Raw genomic sequence first — 20,514 nt, 5'->3', positions numbered from 1 at the left:
TACAGTTGAAAGGGTCTCGCGGACAATGAGCGCGTGCCGTTAACGATAACCGGTACAATGCGGACATTATACTTCCAATCAATTTCTATCGGTCGGGATCCCACGAGATCGCGGAGGAAGTCGATGATCGGTGACGCTCGCAGCTGCCGATCGCCATATAAGAGGAGACCGGTCGGCCGCGCGGAAGCGGATGGCGATTGTCATTTGCGGCAATCACGGTATTGTCCTGCGGAATCGATCGATCGATTAATTAATTACACGACGATGGATACGCGGGTTAGCCGAGTCAATATTGAATTCACGGTTAATGCGTTTCGACCGAGGCCGACGCGACGCGACGCGACGCAACGCGACGCGCGTCGCCACGCCGCTAATCGTCTCGAAATCCGGTGTCGATCCGCGACTACCCCTCTCGTCGATCCCTTCGCTCTCAGTCGCAAAAATCCGATTATGCCACCGCCGACAACGCTTAATCCTTCCCCACCGATTGACTATCGTGTTGACGCAATTAGCGGAAGCCTAAACAATCGACAGAGACGCCGCCATCTTGCTGTTTCGCTTAGATTAACATTATACCTCGGTGATTACAGCAGACGTTCAAAATGACCCACTTCGGATTTCTGTCACGACTTCAGGTACAACCAGCTGTCATTTTTCTATTATTTCATCATTTCTATGGGAAAGAATCCGTTTTATAGATCCGTCAAAGATCTTCCCGAAAATCCTCCTCGACTTCAAAGTTTATCGACTTGAAAGCAAGTTAGATAAATTGACTTTGCACGAAACTCAATTTTCCCAGTCAAGAACTGCGCGCGATAAAAGAATAAAATTCTGTTTTAAATCGTTTCATCTTTTCGGAGGAACGAGCAAACTCGAAGGCAAGAGAATGCAAGAGAGGGTAAAATTGTAATATTCTACTTTAAAGTGAACAAATTAAGGGAGTTTCGAACTCCAGCAAAATTGCGCCGCGAAGACACGAGGATCCGCCGTTTCCTCGGCCAATTTTCGCGCCGATCGACGCGAACGGAAGAAAATTGTGTTTCCGTCGCGAATCGCGTATCGCTCGGATCTCTCGCCGGAGAAATTGAATTCCGCGGTGGAAATCCGCGGACAATTCGCGCGAGTTTTCCCTTTCCGAATCGAATCGCCGCCGCGAACCCGTTGAACCCGTCGTGCGCGCGTAAACCATAACCCCTCCCGCTCCGTTTCATTTCGCAGTGGAACCGCGTGCGAGGGCAGGAACGGGGTTGGGGAAAAAAGAGGAGGATACACATTTTCCCTCCAGCTTTTCCCTCCATTTTCCACGGTTTTCCCGGGGGAAAAATACTGGTCGGGATTGAACGGTGAAACGGTAACAAAGCGTCGACCGTATGTCGACGCGTGACACGAAGATTAGTTCGCCGGAAGCTACGAGCATGCAGGTGCGCGGGCCGCCTCTCGTAACGACAACGAGATAACGCGTCGCAGCCATAATTTTTTAATGCCGCACAGACGATACGAGCCGCCATTCGTCTTGTGGCATGTTAGGTCAGCCGCGGTCGTGCTCGCGTGCGAACTCGCGGATTTGCCATAACCGGGGATCGAGGGAACTACCTATCCTTTCGCAAACTTGAATACCCACAAATTTAACTCTACGGGAACCTAATTTATTTTTCCGGTGCGTATTTCCCCCCGGAGAATCTAGATTAGGGGTCCCCTTCGTGGCCCGAGAAAAATTTTCCGCATTTCATTAAGTTTCTTCAGCTACTTCTGGACGTTTGAATTTTATTCCGTAAATTTTGAACCAGATAAAAAATATTCTAATGCCGAATTTAATTTGTTCAACGGCTATTTTTTAGTCGATCCCCATCGGCAGATCTGCGGGTTCGTCCGCGCCCGCGGCGTCATGCAAAACACCAGAGGTTAGAGAGACAGAGACGTGATTTCCCGATTTCCCGCCTCCGAGAAGAAAGAACGACTACCCGTGTGTCTCGCGATCGACGAGCCCGATCACTATGCTAGCCTAAAACTGTAGGATTTATTTCATCGCACGGTCTCGAATTTTTGGGATTTCTTCTATACCTTTCCGATGGGAATTTTGCATGCTTCGAATGGATTTGTGATTCTGGGACACCCAGTAGTAAGAATAGGACTAATGTGGATTGTATGACGTGTTCGCTGTTTTTATTAATCAATCAAGTCGTTTAAATCATTTAAGTACAAATTTGAGACGCGTGGTGGACACCGAAAATTGTGAACATAACGTACATTGATCAGCGAACACGTCAACAATGTTGCGGAAAAATTGCAACCCGGTAGCTTTTTTTCCCCTCTCGATTTTTCCAAACCGAGCTCGCCGATCGATCGCACGCTAGCGGCCAACACTGTTCACTGTACCAAATCCGACAGGCGTTTAGAAATTTTCGAGCCGATAGATTGTCGAGGCAGAGAGGAAAGAGAAAAATCGGTTGCCGATTCACCAGCCCGGAAGACAGTGTGTGCCCGCGATTGCGAGACGAGGAACAACAGCCCTTTCTCTCTCTCTCTCGAATCGGTGCGGTGCAACGAACTCTCTCCCGCGATCGAAACACGGCCTGAGAGAAATCCCGTAGATCGCGACGCATCTCGCCCCTTCAGATCGAGGGGATCGATCTGCGCCGCGATCTGGCGTCCCCGGTGACGTCTGACCGGCAAACCTTCGTGCAAATTGACAAATCTTCGCCAATTTGAAAGTTACCTGTTGAATCGTCTTCAACGTAGATTTATAAGACAATTACAGTGGAATATTTCATTCGTAGCGGGCGATCGAAATATTGGATGACGATTTTTATAGCAGAACTGTCGATTCTTCGATGCAAATCATTGTAAATAATAACCTCGATATGGATAACAAAGAACGCAGATTAAAGTTGTAGGTAAGAGATTATTCCGTTGAGAAATAAATTTTACATCGAACCAGTGAATTTTTTAATCAAAGTCTAGCCATATTGGATTTCTATGAATTTTGTATAAAGGTGATTATAAATGACAAAGAATTTAAGAGCTGCAATTCAGAACCTTACAATGTAAACAAAATTCTCACCGGACGGTTCGAGAACATATTTTTCCTGTTCCAGTAATCGCTCACTCGTGAATTAATCTGCAAGTTAAAATTGCAAATTAAAAGACCTATTTCTCGTGCTCCAATTATTTCGATCACTCGCTGGAATGGGTCGCTAAGCTTTCAGAAACAATTCTGCAGATTGTTCCACGACTTTTGCACGGGGGTGTGCGGGGGTCAGTGGTGACCCAGCGATCGCGTGGCCCGACGAACTCGCGAGTATGATGCGACAATGCGATTGTGAGTATGACCGAAGGAACGTCGAAACAGATAGATAGATAGAGAGAGAGAAAAAATCGTGTGATCGGATGACTTCGTTGATCGACGTAGAAAAACGTGCTCTGCCCTCTCCAGTCCGGGTATACAGATATACATACGTAATACAGTATATACTATACTGTACGGTATATACCAAACACGCGTAGCGTATACGTATAGTATATACGTGTATAGTATCGTGTGAAGAAACGTTTACAGAACAACGTATTACGGTATTTATACTTGAAGAACTCTACGCGAGCGGGAAGCCAACGTATAAATAAACGAAACATATGTATGTATCTGTGAGGCGTGTCCCGTTCGCCACCGATTCCAACGAAAAAAAAAAAAAAAAAAAAAAAAAAAGAAAAACGAGAATCAAGACAACAGAGACGAACACAATGTGAACAGAACCGAAATGATCGTAGAACGCGAACAGAAAATCAAGGGAACGTAAGACAACGGAAAATCGAAAGTTGTAAGCAATATCGGAAGCGGAACAAATCGCCGAACGAACACAAGTACAATAGTGTAAGCCAATTCAAATCGTTCGACAAATACTGGCGATGCTTTAAGAGAAAATGTGTGTGCCCACGGGGCCCCGCTCACTCCGATCATCTTCTTCTTTCTGTTTTCGATCGCGTCTGGTATCAGCGATGATTGGTGACATGAGTGTTCGATGATCGTCGCCGCCCACGCAAACCCATAAACACAGAGGCATTCATTTATGCTCGTCGAACCTGTTAACTCTCGGCCCTCAAAGGGAAGCTCGGAAATCACTTTTCAATTCCAAAGGAAATTACGACTTCGAGGAAATTAATATTTTCTACTTAATGAAATTATTTAACAAAAGTTTTAGGACAACCCTTAGTCCCTTTTTCTACCCCCATCCTCTTCCCTAGTCATTCTAGTCAGTCCACGATTTTTGAACGCACTGTATTTGCCAGTGGGGGTGAGCGGTTTCTAGCAACAAATTGAAAACCCGGCAGCAACATTGAAATCTTCTGTTTTTCATTCCGGTGGTCGAACGTGTTGCGTAATCGGGGAAACTGGAGCGTGAAACCTGTCGTGGCGGGGGTGGCGACAGAGAAAGGGTTCCATGAATGGTACGATCGAATCTTTCCACCCCCGCGGAGCCACCCCCGGCGACGTTGCTCTTTTTATCGTTTCCTCTGACAACGACAGACACGGTCACCGGCCGATCCCGGCGACGACGTTATCCGGTTGCCACCACCGACGGAAAGTATACTGCGAAACTGATCGGTTTGCAAGTGTCAGGGTGACTGTCATTTATACTAGAGCCGCGACCAATACTCCGAAAGCTCCTCTAAAATTCTAATTTTATCATCATGTATGTCACGAGGTATGCTCTTAGAAACGGGGGTTAGAATTTTCGAAATGATTGAACAACTTTATTTAGAGAAATAGACAATTGTGTTTGGAGAGTAGTGTCGCTGGTTGGCAGTTTCGTTCAGGCGGTGGAATACCGTGTTCCGTGTAATGGTGTTTATTCGGAACACGAGCGGATCGTAAATAACCGAGAACGCTTTTACGGTGGCGTTTAGGGGGGATGAGAGATGCGGTTTGCGATTTTTGCGATGAATGCGCGTACGTCGCTGATACCAGAAACGCGATCGTTTTGTTTCGAGCGGGGCCCACGTATTTAACTCACGGATATAGAGAGCAGAGGGTGTCGTCCGATATCGTACCGTGTTGCCTACCTTCTTCTCCCATTGGAGAACGTAGGGCACTGGGTGCTCACCGGGGAACTCTACGTGACAGTTGAAGACAACGCTCTCCCCCAGGATTGCCGTGATGTGCACCGCGTCCTGGTGGCAGAGACCTGGAACAAAATAATTAAACGCTCGTTCAGTCACCGAGATAAATCAACCAATTTTTATTTAATTTTTTCCGTGCACTGTTCGATGCATTTATTCATCCTTTTTTTTATTGATTTCTGATTCGTTCGGTGGGTTAATGTTGCACTGTTTGCCAGAAGGGAATTTTCGAACGATCAATTGGTTCGGATTGGTATATGTATAATAGAAACTTTATTCAATTTCTGTGTGCATTGTCCAACGCGTTGATGCATTCGTTATCCATTCGTGATACAATTGTTGCAATAATATTGCGTTGTTGGCCAGAAGGCAATTTTTAAACGATGAATTTGTTTCGGTCAGTTTATATCGGAGGAGAAGCCGACAATTTCAAAAAGTGTATCAGGTTTGGCACTCGTATCATAAAGTCATCTTCAGGAATTTTTTTTCAGGAAAACTGCTGAGTGCAAAAATTTTAAACTTGGCACACTTGTTAACCAATATTTGGAGCATGTACTCAAATTTTTTGAAGAGGCAATATTCATTTTTGTAGAAACTACAGTGTCTAGACTAAGGAAAAGTTGAAAGGCTATTCTGGTTCGTGGCACTGATCACAAAGTCACCTATGAGAATTTTTTAAAAGAAAACTGCTGAGTGAAAAAATTTCAAACTTGGCACAGTTATTAACCAACATTTGGAGCATGTACTCAAATTTGTTGAAGAGGCAATATTCATTTTTGTACAAACTACAGTGCCTACAGTAAGGCAAAGTTGAAAGGTCTCCCTGGATCGTCGCCCTGATTATAAAGTCACCCATGGGAATTTTTTAAAAGAAAACTGCTGGGTGCAAAAATTTTAAACTTGGTACACTTGTTAACCAATATTTGGAGCATGTACTCAAATTTTTTGAAGAGGCAATATTCATTTTTGTATTAACTACAGTGTCTAGACTAAGGAAAAGTTGAAAGGCTATTCTGGTTCGTGGCACTGATCACAAAGTCACCTATGAGAATTTTTTAACAGAAAACTGCTGAGTGAAAAAATTTTAAACTTGACACACTGGTTAACAAACATTTGGAGCATGTACTCAAATTTTTTGAAGAGGCAATATTCATTTTTGTAGAAACTACAGTGTCTAGACTAAGGAAAAGTTGAAAGGCTATTCTGGTTCGTGGCACTGATCACAAAGTCACCTATGGGAATTTTTTAAAAGAAAACTGCTGAGTGAAAAAATTTTAAACTTGGTACACTTGTTAACAAACATTTGGAGCATGTACTCAAATTTGTTGAAGAGGCAATATTCATTTTTGTAGAAACTACAGTGCCTACAGTAAGGCAAAGTTGAAAGGTCTTCCTGGATCGTCGCCCTGATTATAAAGTCACCAATGGGAATTTTTTAAAAGAAAACTGCTGGGTGCAAAAATTTTAAACTTGGTACACTTGTTAACAAACATTTGGAGCATGTACTCAAATTTGTTGGAGTGGCAATATTCATTTTTGTAGAAACTACAGTGCCAGTAGTAAAGCAAAGTTGAAAGGTCTCCCTGGATGTGGGTACAGGTCTCCCTGGAAACTTGGTACACTTGTTAACAAACATTTGGAGCATGTATCCAATTGTTTTGAAGTCACAATATTCACTTTTGTAGATACCATAGTGCCAGGATGTCGACACAGTGAACGTATTTAATCAATGATCAACTTCTGCACACTGGATTTCTGCGATACTTTATTATGTTCCCAAATAATTTTAAATTCCGCACAACGTCTACCGATATTGTATGGTATTTCTTGGAGGACAATTCTGTTGGAGAAATTGAATTTTTGGGGTTTTCTGTGGCTGCGGCTCTTAACCGGCCAAGTCTGAGCACGCTCGACAGCCTCGCGTCAAAGGGCAGGAATATTCTAGGGGAACGGCATAAAAATCGCTATGAGACCCATTCGAATAATGGATCCGACTTTGATACCGGCTCCCTTTGACTCGCGACGTGTTTCCGCGACGCGTTTCACCACGACAAACGGTTAAGCGATAAATCCTCCTGTCTAGCCGTTCCACGGATCAAGGCGAACATTCCTCGGTGACAGCGGATATTGCTCGGATATTCTCATCGATATAATACACGTCCTGTGTGAGCAGAAATTTCACTAGAGTTTCCTTTAAACAACTATACTCAACCTCTATATCCCACCCCCACAGAACTCCACTCTTTAGAAAATATCGAAAACTCTCCCATTAAATCATACAAAATCATGCTATCGTATATATAATTATTGTGTATCGTGCGGGAGCATCTTAAAAAATTAATAAACGTTGTAATAAACAATTTTCATTATTATTTTGCATGAAAATCCACAGTCCAGCGACGAAGCTGAACTTTAGAAATCTGTGAGGGTTCTAGATGAAGCGCATCTCCACAAACTTATGGCAACAGATTTCCCAGTGAAATGAAGGTAAACACCATGACGGAGGAGGCGATGATAGTTAGCCCGGGGAGTCCAGTTAATCCCATAGCTGGGTGACCTAACGAAGAAACATGTTCTCGCCGGTCCTTAAAGCTGTCAATCGGTCGTTGCCATTCCGGCTCCGATTGGCAGAGGATACCGGTGTCGTTAGCATTTCTAACGACGCCCTATAATGAAATTATTGACATCCTCGGGCCATGGCGTTCACCCCGGAACGAGGCTGTTCGTGGAGCGGCGTACGCATCGCGCATAATAATTCGGCGAGAGGAACGCCCAACGCGGCTTCCCATTATCGTGATTACCGAGTCCTAGCTGGGAGTGGCCCGGTCTCCGGGACGACTGTTTTTATTGTCAGCTATTGTTAAAGTTTCAGGACTGCTTCGGTGAGAGAGAGAGAGAGAGAGAGACGGAAAATGTGTGTGTGCGTGGCCATCTCGTCGCGAAAAAACAAAACGGGCCACGGGGTAAAGAGTCGCGCACAATTAGCGGAGCAGTTAGCGTGACAAACCCTGAAGCGTCCACGGGGACGCTCGCGGACCCGGCAATTACCTATTTCACGAATTAAAAATGACAAACGAACATGCCGGACCACTGCGCCCGTTTCCGGCCACTTTGCTGGCTGCCCGATTCTCGCGAAAACCGGGCGAAGGAGATGATAGGCGCGCTATGAGGGAGCATAGTGCTTGCAATTCAGCTGGCCGTAGCGTGTTTCAAAAGACAATTTCGTTCTGCGTTGAATGGCAGAGCGTTTTGCGAAGCGCGACCTAGAAAGTGTTTTAGCGGCGATCGAATCTGTTTCTAGACACGTCGCCATTTTAGTAATTTTTGCATTCTATTTCTTGTCCAGGTGACCTTGAAAATGAGCCCCGGTTTACTGGGAAGATCAGAAATTGGGGATGTGATCACGTGCGCTCTCGAGAAACTAATTTGTCCATTGCAATTTTTTAAATATTCGATAGAGTGACTTGCAAAAATTCAAGGTAAAATTCCAGATTTGTAAGTCTAGTGGTTTCGATTTAAATAAATTAAAACTTGATCTATATGATAGGTCACCTTTCGCAACCCTTTCTGGTCTAATATCACAGGTATGAGGCCTAGAACTTTTTCGCCCTCCACAATTTCGCATAAAATAAAATCTCTGTTGCCTGTTTGCAATAGCTGAGCATCCCCAAGTTTTGCAAAGAAAATTTTCTTTTATCCCGCGAAGGAATTGATAAGTATGGGAAATGGGGCTGACCGAGGCAGCAAAGAGTTAACTGTTAGAGCATATTGAGATGATTCTGGGGGCGGTGCGTGGAATGTGGGGCAGGGTGAAAGAAAAAGGGGGAAAATGATCGGCGAGTAGCATACAGTCGGCGATTAGTTTCGAAAGCGACCGGCTGGCGTGTTGGTGGTGGTGGTGGTTGCGACTTTGATCGGCGCTGGTGCTTTCCTTCCCATTGTCGCCGGCTATTGTCCGGGTTATTGGCAGGCCGGAGCCGATGCACGCGTTCACGGTGGCCCGCTACATAATATCTATGTAGCTGCACATATATATATATATATAGAGAGAGAGAGGAAGGAAGAGAAAGAGAAAAGAGAGAGAGAGTCTCCGTCAGTGTCCCTTGGTAGCCGGCGACTCCTTTTGCTCGTGCGTCGCGTCGACGGTTTTTATTCGCCCGCACAAAGACCGAGCACGCTTCAGCTCGCTCCGTTATCCGCGGATCGGCGCGAGCGAAAACGACGATCGTTCCTCTGAATCGCAGGAAAAACCACGCGGAAAAGAGGGACCGTGGAGAATCGTCCTATACCCCCCGTCTTCAAAGTCGACTGTCCGCGCTCGGTCGCTCGTGATCACCCTGATCGATCATCGATCAACCGGCTTGTTTCCGTGCCTCGTCATCCTGGAAACATTGATTCGTTCGCGAGCAATCTCTTCGTCGAGATGTGCACCGCTTTTCACGGGAGAGATTGCATTCAACAGCGTCGAGGCCACGCCCACGCGGAAACAGAGCTACGCCTACTTTAGCGTTGCCACGCCCACCTTCGGTAAGCTAGATAGTACGATAGATAATCGGGAAGATGAAAATTCGATCTGACGAATATTCAAAGTTCTTGGGGAAAACAGATCCTGTGAGACAGTCTCCCTGGAGGTCGAGGGGAACGAAGTAACGCCTACTCCAGGTCGGAGCCACGCCCACCTTCGACAAGCTAGATAATACGATAGATATGCGAGAAGATGAAAATTCGATCTGACAAATATTCAAAGATAGGTTCTTGGGGGAAAACAGATTATCCTGTGAGGCATACCCCATTGAGGTCGAGAGCAACGAAGTAACGCCTACTCCAGGTCGTAGACACGCCCCCTCTCGGTAAGCTAGATAGCCTTTCGGCTCCAGGAAGAGAAAAATTCAATCTGAAGAGTCTTCAAAGCTAGATATTTGGGACAAGTAGATTATTCTGTGAATGCTCCGCCTACAAGTCGAAAGCAACGAAGTCATGTTAACTATAGGTCGAAGCCACGCCCCCTCTAGTTTTGAAATATAGAAAAACAGAATACCAACAATCGTTTAAGCTAGATTTTGAGGAACATTCATCATAGATTTCCCCATGGGTCAATTCTAGAACCCAAGAGCAATGAAGTCACGCCCACTAGGGACACGCCCCCACACCAACGGAAACAAACTAAACTATTTTCCGTCGCCTCCAATACTGAAACAAGGATTGATAATCGTTGACATCTGTCGACCCCGGAGGGAGTCGGAGAGCGTTTCTAATACCTAGATCGCTCGATGCCAACCTCCGGCAACTACAGAAGCACGTGTAACGAGATCCGCCTCGAGAAAACCGAGATGAGAAGCCGAGGACGTCGGATCGTCCCGCGAGAAGATGATCTCCTGTCGCCAAATTTTCAAGCATCGGCGAACCGTGATATTAAGCAGCCACTCCTCCATCGAGCTGTATCGCGTGCATTGCTAAATAGTTAGCTTGAGACAGTGCAACAGAAAAGGAAAGACGGAGAGAGAGAGAGAGAGAGAGAGAGAAGGCCACGCGGAACGCTTAAGCTCGGTACACACGCGAGAAACGCGGCACGGGACGACGCGACCCGGAGGAAGCAATTAACCGGGAGCTAACGAGCATTCTACCGCCTCGACTAACTTTCGTCTAGAGCACAGGTTTTAATCATTTAGCGTAATTGGATACCCTTCGAGCAAACACTGCCTGAAACTAGACGCGTTCCTGCGTGCCCGGCTTCTTCGGTTAACCCGACGTTCTTTGGAACTTTGTACGCAATGATTAGGCTTGTTTTAGCTTGCGGATGTTGCTCTGCGAGTTTCTTGGGTAACACGAGACAGATGACGAAGAGAAGCAGAAAACGGGACTGATGTCTGATCATAAGGCTCTCTCTAGGAATTTTTTCAAAGAAAAGTGCTCGGTATAAAAATTTGAAATTTTGCACACTTATTATCTAACATTTGAAGCATGTACTCAAATTTTTTGAAGCCATAATATTCATTTTTGTGGAGAGGACGGTGCCAGTAGTACGGCAATGGTAAAGGGTCTTCCTACTGTGCCTCTCTAATCATGAGGCTAGCTACAGGAATTTTTTAAAAGAAAAGTGCTGGGTATAAACATTTGAAATTTTGCACACTTATTAACTAATATTTGAAGCATGTACTCAAATATTTTGGAGCCATAATATTCACTTTTGTGGAGAGGACGGTGCCAGTAGTACGGCAATGTTAAATAGTCTCCCTACCGTGCCGCTTTAATCATGAGGCTCGCTATAGGAATTTTTTACAAGAAAAGTACTGTGTATAAAAATTTGAAATTTTATGCATTCATTAACTAACATTTGAAGCCCATACCAAAATTTTTTGGAGCCATAATATGCATTTTTGTGGAGAGGACGGTGCCAGTAGTACGGCAATGGTAAAGGGTCTTCCTACTGTGCCGCTCTAATCATGAGGCTAGCTACAGGAATTTTTTAAAAGAAAACTGCAGGATATAAAAATTTGAAATTTTGCACACTTATTAACTAATATTTGAAGCCCATACCAAAATTTTTTGGAGTCACAATATTCATCTTTGCGGAAGCTACAGTGCCAAGAATACGGCACCGTTTGGAAGACTTCGCCTTTCGGTAAACAATTTGTTGGTTTTCCGGGTGTTTCCAGATTCGAATCGCAGGTCGATCGTTCATGAAGACGTCAACTCGACACGGTCTGACACATGAAACAAGTTCGACTCGGTGTCGCTACGACAGGTTTTTTAACTCGGCCTTTATCGATCGTCGCCACGTTCCACCTCGCATCGCTACAGAGAGAAAGAGGGAGAGAGCCGTGTGGATCGGGCTTTAGAACAAGGGCAACGTACCCTCCAGGAAGGGACAACGTCATTTGCGACTCGTTTCATCGCCTGCCATCTGGGCCGCTCTACGAAGGCAGCCTACGACGAGGAAGAAACCATAATCGTTCATCGGCAATACGAGCGGGTGATTCGCGCGCCAGTAATTTATGACAACCATGTGCCATTATGCGAGCCCATGCGATCGCCACGGGCATTTAATCGCGGGTCGAGCCTCTATGCCACGCGCAATGCTTTGTCCAAAATTAACAGAAACCAAATAGCTAAAATACCACATCTGAATGTACCTAATTGTATTCTGCAAAAGTAATTACGATTCTCGTGATTACGAGAAAAAGGTGATCTTTAGAAATTTTTTCTGAGAAAATAAATCGACTTCTGGCTTTCTACTGTTTTGAGGTACATATGTTGTGCTACTTGTAGTAACTTTTTTGTTGTGGAATCTTGAAAAATGCTGAGTTTTGGGCCCTCGAGGACCACATTGGCCCTTCCATCGCGCGCGTTATTAGATTTCTTGTTTTCCGGTTCTATGAGGGGGGAGAGACGTTGGCAAATAATACCCAGAATGCATCGGTCGAATTAATTTCGGCTGTCGCCGGTGCACAAGATGCGAACCAGGCTTCTTAGGCGGACTTTCCCAGCGAAATTACACGCGCCTGCGAGTCCATTTGTTCGACGGAATCAATTTAAAAAGCGGCGGAGTAGCTGAGGGGCACTTCGCGTGCGGCGAAACTCGCGAAGAGGGCGGAAAGTCCGGCGGAAAATAATTGGGAAATAAATAAATTACGAGCATTAGCTCGGAAAGTTGCTCGCGAGAACGGAGAGAAGAAGAAGGCCGGCGACCTGCGAGGCGCCCAAGTGGCGATCACAATGCCCCCCCCCCCCCCTCCCCGTCTTTCGCCTGTTCCACGACTTGCCGAACTTTCTATATTAAACAACTTTCCCGGTAATTTCGCTCGTGATCCCCCTTTCCCACGGCCCCCAGGGCCGCACAGCCCCGAGGGTGCGCGATAAAAACCCTATGGGAGAGCTACGTTTCAAAGAATGGCCACTTGTCGCCCTCGGAAACATTTGCGGGGACCGTTCCAATTATTTAAATTACACGAGTTGATTTTTCAGTGCGCCCTAAAAACTTTCCCCTAAGCCCTACGAGTTGTGTACAACTGCTGCGATCATTTCGCAGGCTATACAGTTGGTCCTTTGGGTCCTGAAAATTTTTTGTGAGCCCTATGACATTTCTACGAGCCCTAAATTTCTTCCGCAATATTTACCTAGATTTCACAATGTTTTTCATGAACACTAGAAATTTTTCCCGTTAGGTGCATCAATTTTTCTGCGCGTTCTGCGACGGTTTCTACACGTTCGAAAATTATTTTCCAGGCACCACAACCACTCTAGGCTGGAGAAACAATTTTTCGAGCGTTCCTCCTAGCGGAAGAGTATTTTTTCCTGTTTCCAGCGAGCGACCTAACAGTTTCGTCGCATCAGCCTTGAACAACGAAACTCCAACGAATCGATGGCACAGTGTTTCGGGACCGTTACACGCACGGGAATAACTTGGCCGTGCGCGTGGCAAAAACAGAAAGCAAAAAAGAAGGAAAAACTACAGATAAAAAGAGAAAGAGAGAGAGAGAGAGAGAGAGAGAGAGAGAGAGAGAGAGAGAGAACCGAGGGCGAGAGAGGCTTATCTTTTTTTCCCACGGAGCATTTCTATCGCGTTTATTTACGGCCGTTGAGCCGAGGCAGAAAAATCTGCGGGCGGCGCACTTAACCGATTTACCGGCGACGAGATGAATAAAGTGACGTCAATGCGTGCTCGTTTCAAAGGATGCTTTCTCCTTTCAACGCGCGAGCGCCCTTACGACGCTCGTTAGCTTCATCAACGGGAACAATTTCATTAAAACTCGGTCTTCGTCGGCGGAAAGCTCGTTTTACGCGTGCAGCACCTCCCCGACTTTCTCTCTCCCTCTCTCTCTCTCTCTTTCCTTCTATCTCTGTCCCTCTGTGGTCGCTAACGATGCGCTCGTGCTTCGCGGAAAATTATGAATCGATGTAATTTAACCCCGCGCTTTTTACCCTTTGTGCCCGGAAAACGCCGGCTTTTCGAATCGTTTAACCCGCTCGCGGAAATTACGAAAAGAGGGAACCCGATCGACGGGTGACAATTGACGCTCCAACTAATGAAAAAAACTGACTTGAACGGAACCCTATTGTATTATAGCAGACTCCAAACAATACGAGAACATTTCCTTCTATCTTATATTACACATTCACGGATTCTATTAAAATTAAAAGCTTCAACTTAATAGGTCAATGTCTCGTTGAGGAAAGCATGATGTGTTTAGGAATTTTTTCTGAAAGAACTGGTGAACACACGTTTTGAACGAGTAACTTAGTTAAAAGTACGTATATCGTGTAAAGTATAGTAATTTTTTCACTGCGCAATCTCGAAAAATGTCTCGATAACAGCCTCCCTACCAGACGTTATTCTCCTTCCCTTCCACTACAATTTTTCTACGGGTCCTACGATATTTCCACGAGTCCTAAATTTTTTTCGAAGGGTCCACAACCTTCTCTTAGGTCCCACAATTTTTTTCATATGCCCTAGAAATTTTTCCCGTGCCCTACAATTTTTTTCATGCACCCTTACAATTGTCTGCAAATGCTACAATTATTTCCTGGCAATACAGTCGTCACTTTGGGTCCTGCAATTTTTCTGTGGGCCCTATGACATGTCTACGGGTCCTATATTTTTCCCAAAGGTTCTACAACCTTTTCTTAGGTCCCACAATTTTCTTCATATACCCTAGAAATTTTTCCTGTGCCCTACAATTTTTTTTCGTCCACCCTGAAAGATCTCTGTAGATGCTGAAATTATTTCGTAGGCGATACAGTCGTCCCTTTGGGTCCTTCAATTTTTCTGTGGGCCCTATGACATGTCTACGGGTCCTAAATTTTTTCCAAAGGTTCTACAACCTCCTCTTAGGCTCCACGATTTTTTTCACGACCCCTAAAAATATTTTCCGTACACCCTAAACATTCTCTACATATTCTACTGAAAAGAATGAACGGACCTATCTTGTACACAATAATTTGAATTAAAAGTGTATGTATTAAACAACCTACATTAAATTTTCTGTCGTAAAATCTGAAAAACTGAGTAACAGCCTAAGCCCTTAAAACCTACGTTTCCTCGACAAAGTCGCGTCTCAAAGGCCGAGGGACGTTCAAAAGGGGTAAACTCGTCGGTATAGTTGGGTTTTAGGGCAAAGCGAGATCGGCTGGAAAGAGTTGATGTCTGTAGCGGTACGGAACAGGTGAGGATCGATCGGATTAGCAAATGGGAAGCTCGAGGACTCGCTGTCAGAGGCGATGCGGATGTTTGTTGATCCCTTTGCGCGGCGAGTACTCGAACACGCGTTTGTTTCATTACCGTCTGCCGGTTACCCGCGTTGTACATCAATTACAGGAGCCCGCTAATCAGAACAAGTCTACCGAGCCACGGTAATGGCTTTCCATCGTCCCTCAAGTACGATCGACCCGATCGATGTTGGATTGAATGCGAGGCGGCTGGGATGCGCGTAGGTCAGACCCCCGTAATCACGTCGATTGAGATCGAGCGGAGGGTTTCCGTCAAGATGCCTCTCGCGATTGGTAATACGTGTCTGCCATAAGGCCGTACAATTACGCGTGCACCCGCTCGTTCCTCACGCCGGGAACCCGACCGTTCCCGTTTACTATTCCGACAGCACTTTTACCGCGCGATCCTCCAAACAGAAACCTCGTTCAACCCCTCACACGAGCCTGCATAGAATATTATTTCTAATCAAGTATGCGCAGTTACGCAATTGTTAGTCTCTGAACACTGAATTTCTTTATGGCTATAATCAGGTTATGGCTCTTCACGCCAAATAAAAATTTCTTGTATTCACCCTTTGCACTCGGCGCTAGTTTCAATCTAAAACTAAATTTTTCTTCCGTCTTACGATATTTTCATTTGATTCGTACGAACCTGATCCGATTTCTACGTATAACATTGAAATGTTTAGTAATCTATTAAATTGAAATTTTCTAATGTAACAAATATTTTGTAATATTTTTTGTAATTTCTTTGAAATAATGCCACAACAATTTCTAGCGGTGCTTCAGAGTCACCACTCGAGCGCAAAGGGTTAATTGCAGGCAGTTAGATAAATTGATTTTGTCCCTGAATAATTTTAACAAATCGTAAAAAATATAATTTTCACCCTTTTTATCAGAAATTCTTCAAACTAAAAATTTATATATTTGCAAGTCTGCAGTTCCATTAACGCTAGATTTACGGAGCACTGAAATTGAGTATTTTACATTACTTTATAAACATAAGAAGAATGCGTCTATCCAAGTTTTTAGCCATTTTTTAAATAACACATACCTAAAGAAATAAATTTGTCGAGTAACTCCACATAGACGGATCTTCACAATCTCAATAATCGTAAATTAAAAATATTAGAACCCGTCATTTTGACGGGTCCCGTAAACCTAGTGTTAAGAATCCTATTAAAATTGGTCCACTAGCAAATTCTAAATTCTGTTGAGTGGTATACCAAGTGAAAATGAAATGGGAATATTTAAAGATTGATGAAGAGGTGGTCCCGCTCACCTGGCGTGACGAAGAGCACGATACCGAGGAGCAGGGTCCTCGTCGCCACATCCGCGATCCACCGGAAGTCCCTGCGACACCACCGGAACCGATGCCTTTTGCCGCCCTCATCCTCTTCAGCGTCGTTGCCGAGGAATCTGCCGACGGAGATCCGCCTCAGTTTTCCGTACAGCGAGCCGAGTAGGCCACCGCCGCCCTTCGACCTTCTCGCACGTTTCTCGTGGCCATTTTCTTCGTCCTCCTGACGCCTGCACGGCCGGGAAGAACCTGTACAAGTCGGTTGACCGGAAGCGAGGGTCGCTTGCAGGCCAACCCTGTCGGAAAAATCAATTTTCTCGGTCCACGAATCGCCGGGCTCGCCTGGGTTCAACGATACTAACGCGAAGAACCCCGGCTTCCGTTGCCACGATAGTGATATCGATACAGGGTGAGTCACTTAACTGTACTGCCTCAATTTACCTGTAAATTACACGCTCCATTGGAAAACGAATTACCGCATTGTATTCTCCGGTGAACAGTGCACAGCTTTCGTTTGAAATGTTCTTTTCCACAGAGCAAATGCTTTGCGAGGAAATTTAGGTGAACACAGTTCGGCGACTCACCCCTTCCGCATTGCACCCTTGCGTTAGAAGTCGCACAACTCGAGAAAGTTTTGAGAAACTATTTTGGAATATTGTTGAACGTTGCCTTGTTAGTCAAGTAACAGGACACGAATAATATTCATCGATCAGAGTCAAATATAAATACACTTACAGTGAGAGTCGACATGGTTAATAATGGCTCGTATTTGTAGCGCATATTATTGAACATCGCCTCGTTAGTCAAGTTTCAGGGCACGAATATTATACATCAATCAGAATCAAATATAAATACACTTACTCGCAACGAGAGTCGACACGGTTAATAATGACACGTATTTGCAGCACAGGTTATTAAACGTTGCCTTGTTAGTCCGGTTTCACGACGAGAATAGCGTTCGTCAATCAGGATCAAATGCAAATACACTAGTACACGATGAAAGTCAAGACACAACTGATAACAACACGCAGTTTCAGCTGAACGCCACGCGGTCCTGCGAAGACAACATAATTGCCCTCTAGTGACCAAATTGTGAAGATAGATGAAGAAGATTTTTCCGAGCGGTCAAGAGGTGTCTCTCGCGACGTTTTTACGGTGGTAACTTGAATGTTTTGTTTCTTGGGTTGTGTCAATTCTCTAGCAAGGGTGCTGTGTTTACGTGGATTGTTTATTTACCTTTCTTCGTGGTCGCAGTGGCCTGCATCTGTTGTCGAAGAACCATCGTGCCTTAAGGAACGAGGGCTCTGGGGAAGAGTGCTTCCTGAACACCTGGACTCGAGCCTTCGCCGGAGGTCCGTGGCTTGTAGCCCTCCTCCGCCCCCCATTCCCCCGCTCCCATAGTACCTGAAAATTAAAGGGTAATCTATTAAATAACTTTATTAAATTAGCGGATTAAATGTATGCATATCAATGCTTCGTTTTGGGGAAAATCGTATTCGAGAATTTCTATTTAACTCGTGCTGTTGAATTTTCAAACTTGATTTCTTACAAAAGGGAGCATTAACCGAAAAATATTATTCGAATTCTGTTTTTTATTTTTGCATAGTACCGTCCCGAGCCAGTCTGTATAAATACAATTCGTTCCAATTTAAAATTGTCCTGTACAAAAATTACAAATGGAATTCGTTCCAATTTGAAGCGACCCTGTGCAAGAATTGCTATGTAAATCCAATTCGTTCTAACACCCTCTACGAGGATATAAACCACCACTATTAAAAACAGAATTTTAACATTTCTGACACTCAAACAACTTTGCCCTGATTCTCCACAGTCCCTAAAGAATTTGTTCTAAGTTAAACTTACCCTGTGCAAAATTACAAATCCAGCTCGTCCCAATTAGAAACAACCCCGTACAAAAATTACAACCCCATCTCGCTTCAATTTAAAATAACCCTGTACAAATATTACAACCACCCCCTACAGAAACCTCATTTTATCATTTCTCTCGTTACCAATAGCCGAAGTAACTTTTCCATCTCCTAATTCCCCACAGTCCCTAAAGAATTTTTTCTAAGTTAAAACTACCCTGTGCAAAATTACAAATCCAGCTCGTCCCAGTTAAAAACAACCCCGTACAAAAATTACAACCCCATCTCGCTTCAATTTAAAATAACCCTGTACAAAAACTACAACCACCCCCTAACAGAAACCTCACTTTATCATTTCTCTGGTTACCAAAATTACAAATCCAGCTCGTCCCAGTTAAAAACAACCCCGTTCAAAAATTACAACCCCATCTCGCTTCAATTTAAAATAACCCTGTACAAAAATTTTAACCACCCCCTAACAGAAACCTCACTTTATCATTTCTCTCGTTACCAAAATTACAAATCCAGCTCGTCCCAGTTAAAAACAACCCCGTACAAAAATTACAACCCTATCTCGCTTCAATTTAAAATAACCCTGTACAAAAACTACAACCACCCCCTACAGAAACCTCATTTTATCATTTCTCTCGTTACGAATAGCCGAAGTAACTTTGGAAACGCCTAATTCCCCACATTCCGGAAAGAAAGAGAGACAGAAATAGAGAAAGAAAGGGAGCCGCATAATTTCGCGAGATAATGCCTTAATCGATCGGCGCACCGGTCGGTTTAATGCTCGATTCTTATCGCGACCCGATTACTTCGTCGAGAACCGAGAGGCCGAATCGTTCGATAAAGGGTTCGATTGGTTCGATTCGACACGAATGCCGGTATCAGGGTTGCTTGGTGGAACGTGGAGCGAAACTATAGAGAGAAAGAGAGAGAGAGAGGGAGAGAGAGTGAGGTTCCCGTCGCGTTCCGGTTTCCCTCGGCTCGTGTCTGCTCGCAGATGTCTACCGGCACGGCGTCTAACATCAGCGGGGGTGGATTGGGACGCCTCGGGCTCGAATACTTCTCCGGATACCGGAGCCAGGATATCGGACGCTCGACGAGGCTCGATACGATCGTCCATTCACGGCACGATTCCGCTATTTTCAATCAGAATCCGCCCCGACGCCGGTCGGGGCCAGGCTCTCTTTAAATTGCACAGAAAAACTTGTTTGCACCCTCCACCCTCTCGCCCCAATTCTAATTAACCCTCACCGTTGTCCCGGTACCGAACGGAAACGCGACACTCGATTTTTAATTCGTTAACACGTTCAACTTCAACCCCCTGAAAATCCCCCGGATAATCAAACTAATTCGGGGCCGGGCCAAAGTCAAGGTAATTTAAACGTTGAACCGAATTCCAGGTGGTTTTTAAGCGGTGGTCAAATTAACTCGGACACAGTGTACTAGGGTTGAGAGAAGAGAAATACAGTGCTGAAAGAATTTTTTTTTCAGCCCCTGTGAACAATTTTTAATAATTCAACTGCTCGTTAAGCTGCTGAAACTTGTTTTAGCAAAAACTTGTTTGCAAACCTCCACCCTCACGTCGCAAAGTTACAGCTTATTACAGCGACTGCTTTCAGATCGTACCACAACGAGGTTAGGTTGAAGCTTTACGAACAAAATTCATTTTCCGAGATAGACTCTGTAGGCTCTACGACATTTCTACGAGTCCAACATTTTTTCGTAAGATTCTAGATCCTTCTCGAAGGCCCCGCCATTTTTTTCATACGCCCCAGAAATTTTCCCCGCGTGCCCTACAATTTTTAACATACACCCTAAAACTTTAAGTTCTTCTATCATTTCGTGGGTCATACAATGTTCTCTTAGGTCCAGCAATTTTTTCGATCGTCCAAACCTCAACGTAGTTACGTTAAAGCAACTGTATCATGAACAAAATTAATTTTCAAAGATTTCGTAATTTTTTAAATCTAGACATACTCAATTTTTCCCCAAGGTCATCACGATTGAAATCAAAGG

General features: G+C 44.6%; 1 protein-coding gene across 10 annotated transcripts in view; it reads right to left on the bottom strand.

The window, feature by feature from the left end:
- LOC143360337 (protein turtle) overlaps positions 1 to 20,514 on the bottom strand; it is a 315,901-nt gene that overhangs the window by 59,528 nt on the left and 235,859 nt on the right. For 8 of the 10 annotated variants that reach the window (XM_076799066.1, XM_076799063.1, XM_076799068.1 and 5 more), the window contains 3 exons: positions 17,858 to 18,025; positions 16,604 to 16,917; positions 5,047 to 5,180 (listed from right to left, as the gene is read on the bottom strand). In XM_076799066.1, the coding sequence (XP_076655181.1) occupies positions 5,047 to 5,180; positions 16,604 to 16,917; positions 17,858 to 18,006 (597 nt within the window). In that variant the 5' untranslated portion in view covers positions 18,007 to 18,025. The remainder of the gene's footprint in view (positions 1 to 5,046; positions 5,181 to 16,603; positions 16,918 to 17,857; positions 18,026 to 20,514) is intronic. The other 2 variants (XM_076799067.1, XM_076799069.1) reach the window with 1 other exon arrangement.

The sequence above is a fragment of the Halictus rubicundus genome, chromosome 13, assembly GCF_050948215.1.
Source record: "Halictus rubicundus isolate RS-2024b chromosome 13, iyHalRubi1_principal, whole genome shotgun sequence".
Taxonomy (NCBI): Eukaryota; Metazoa; Arthropoda; class Insecta; order Hymenoptera; family Halictidae; genus Halictus; species Halictus rubicundus.
Note: the sequence above shows the minus strand (reverse complement) of the source record. Positions and strands in the feature narration are given on the sequence as shown.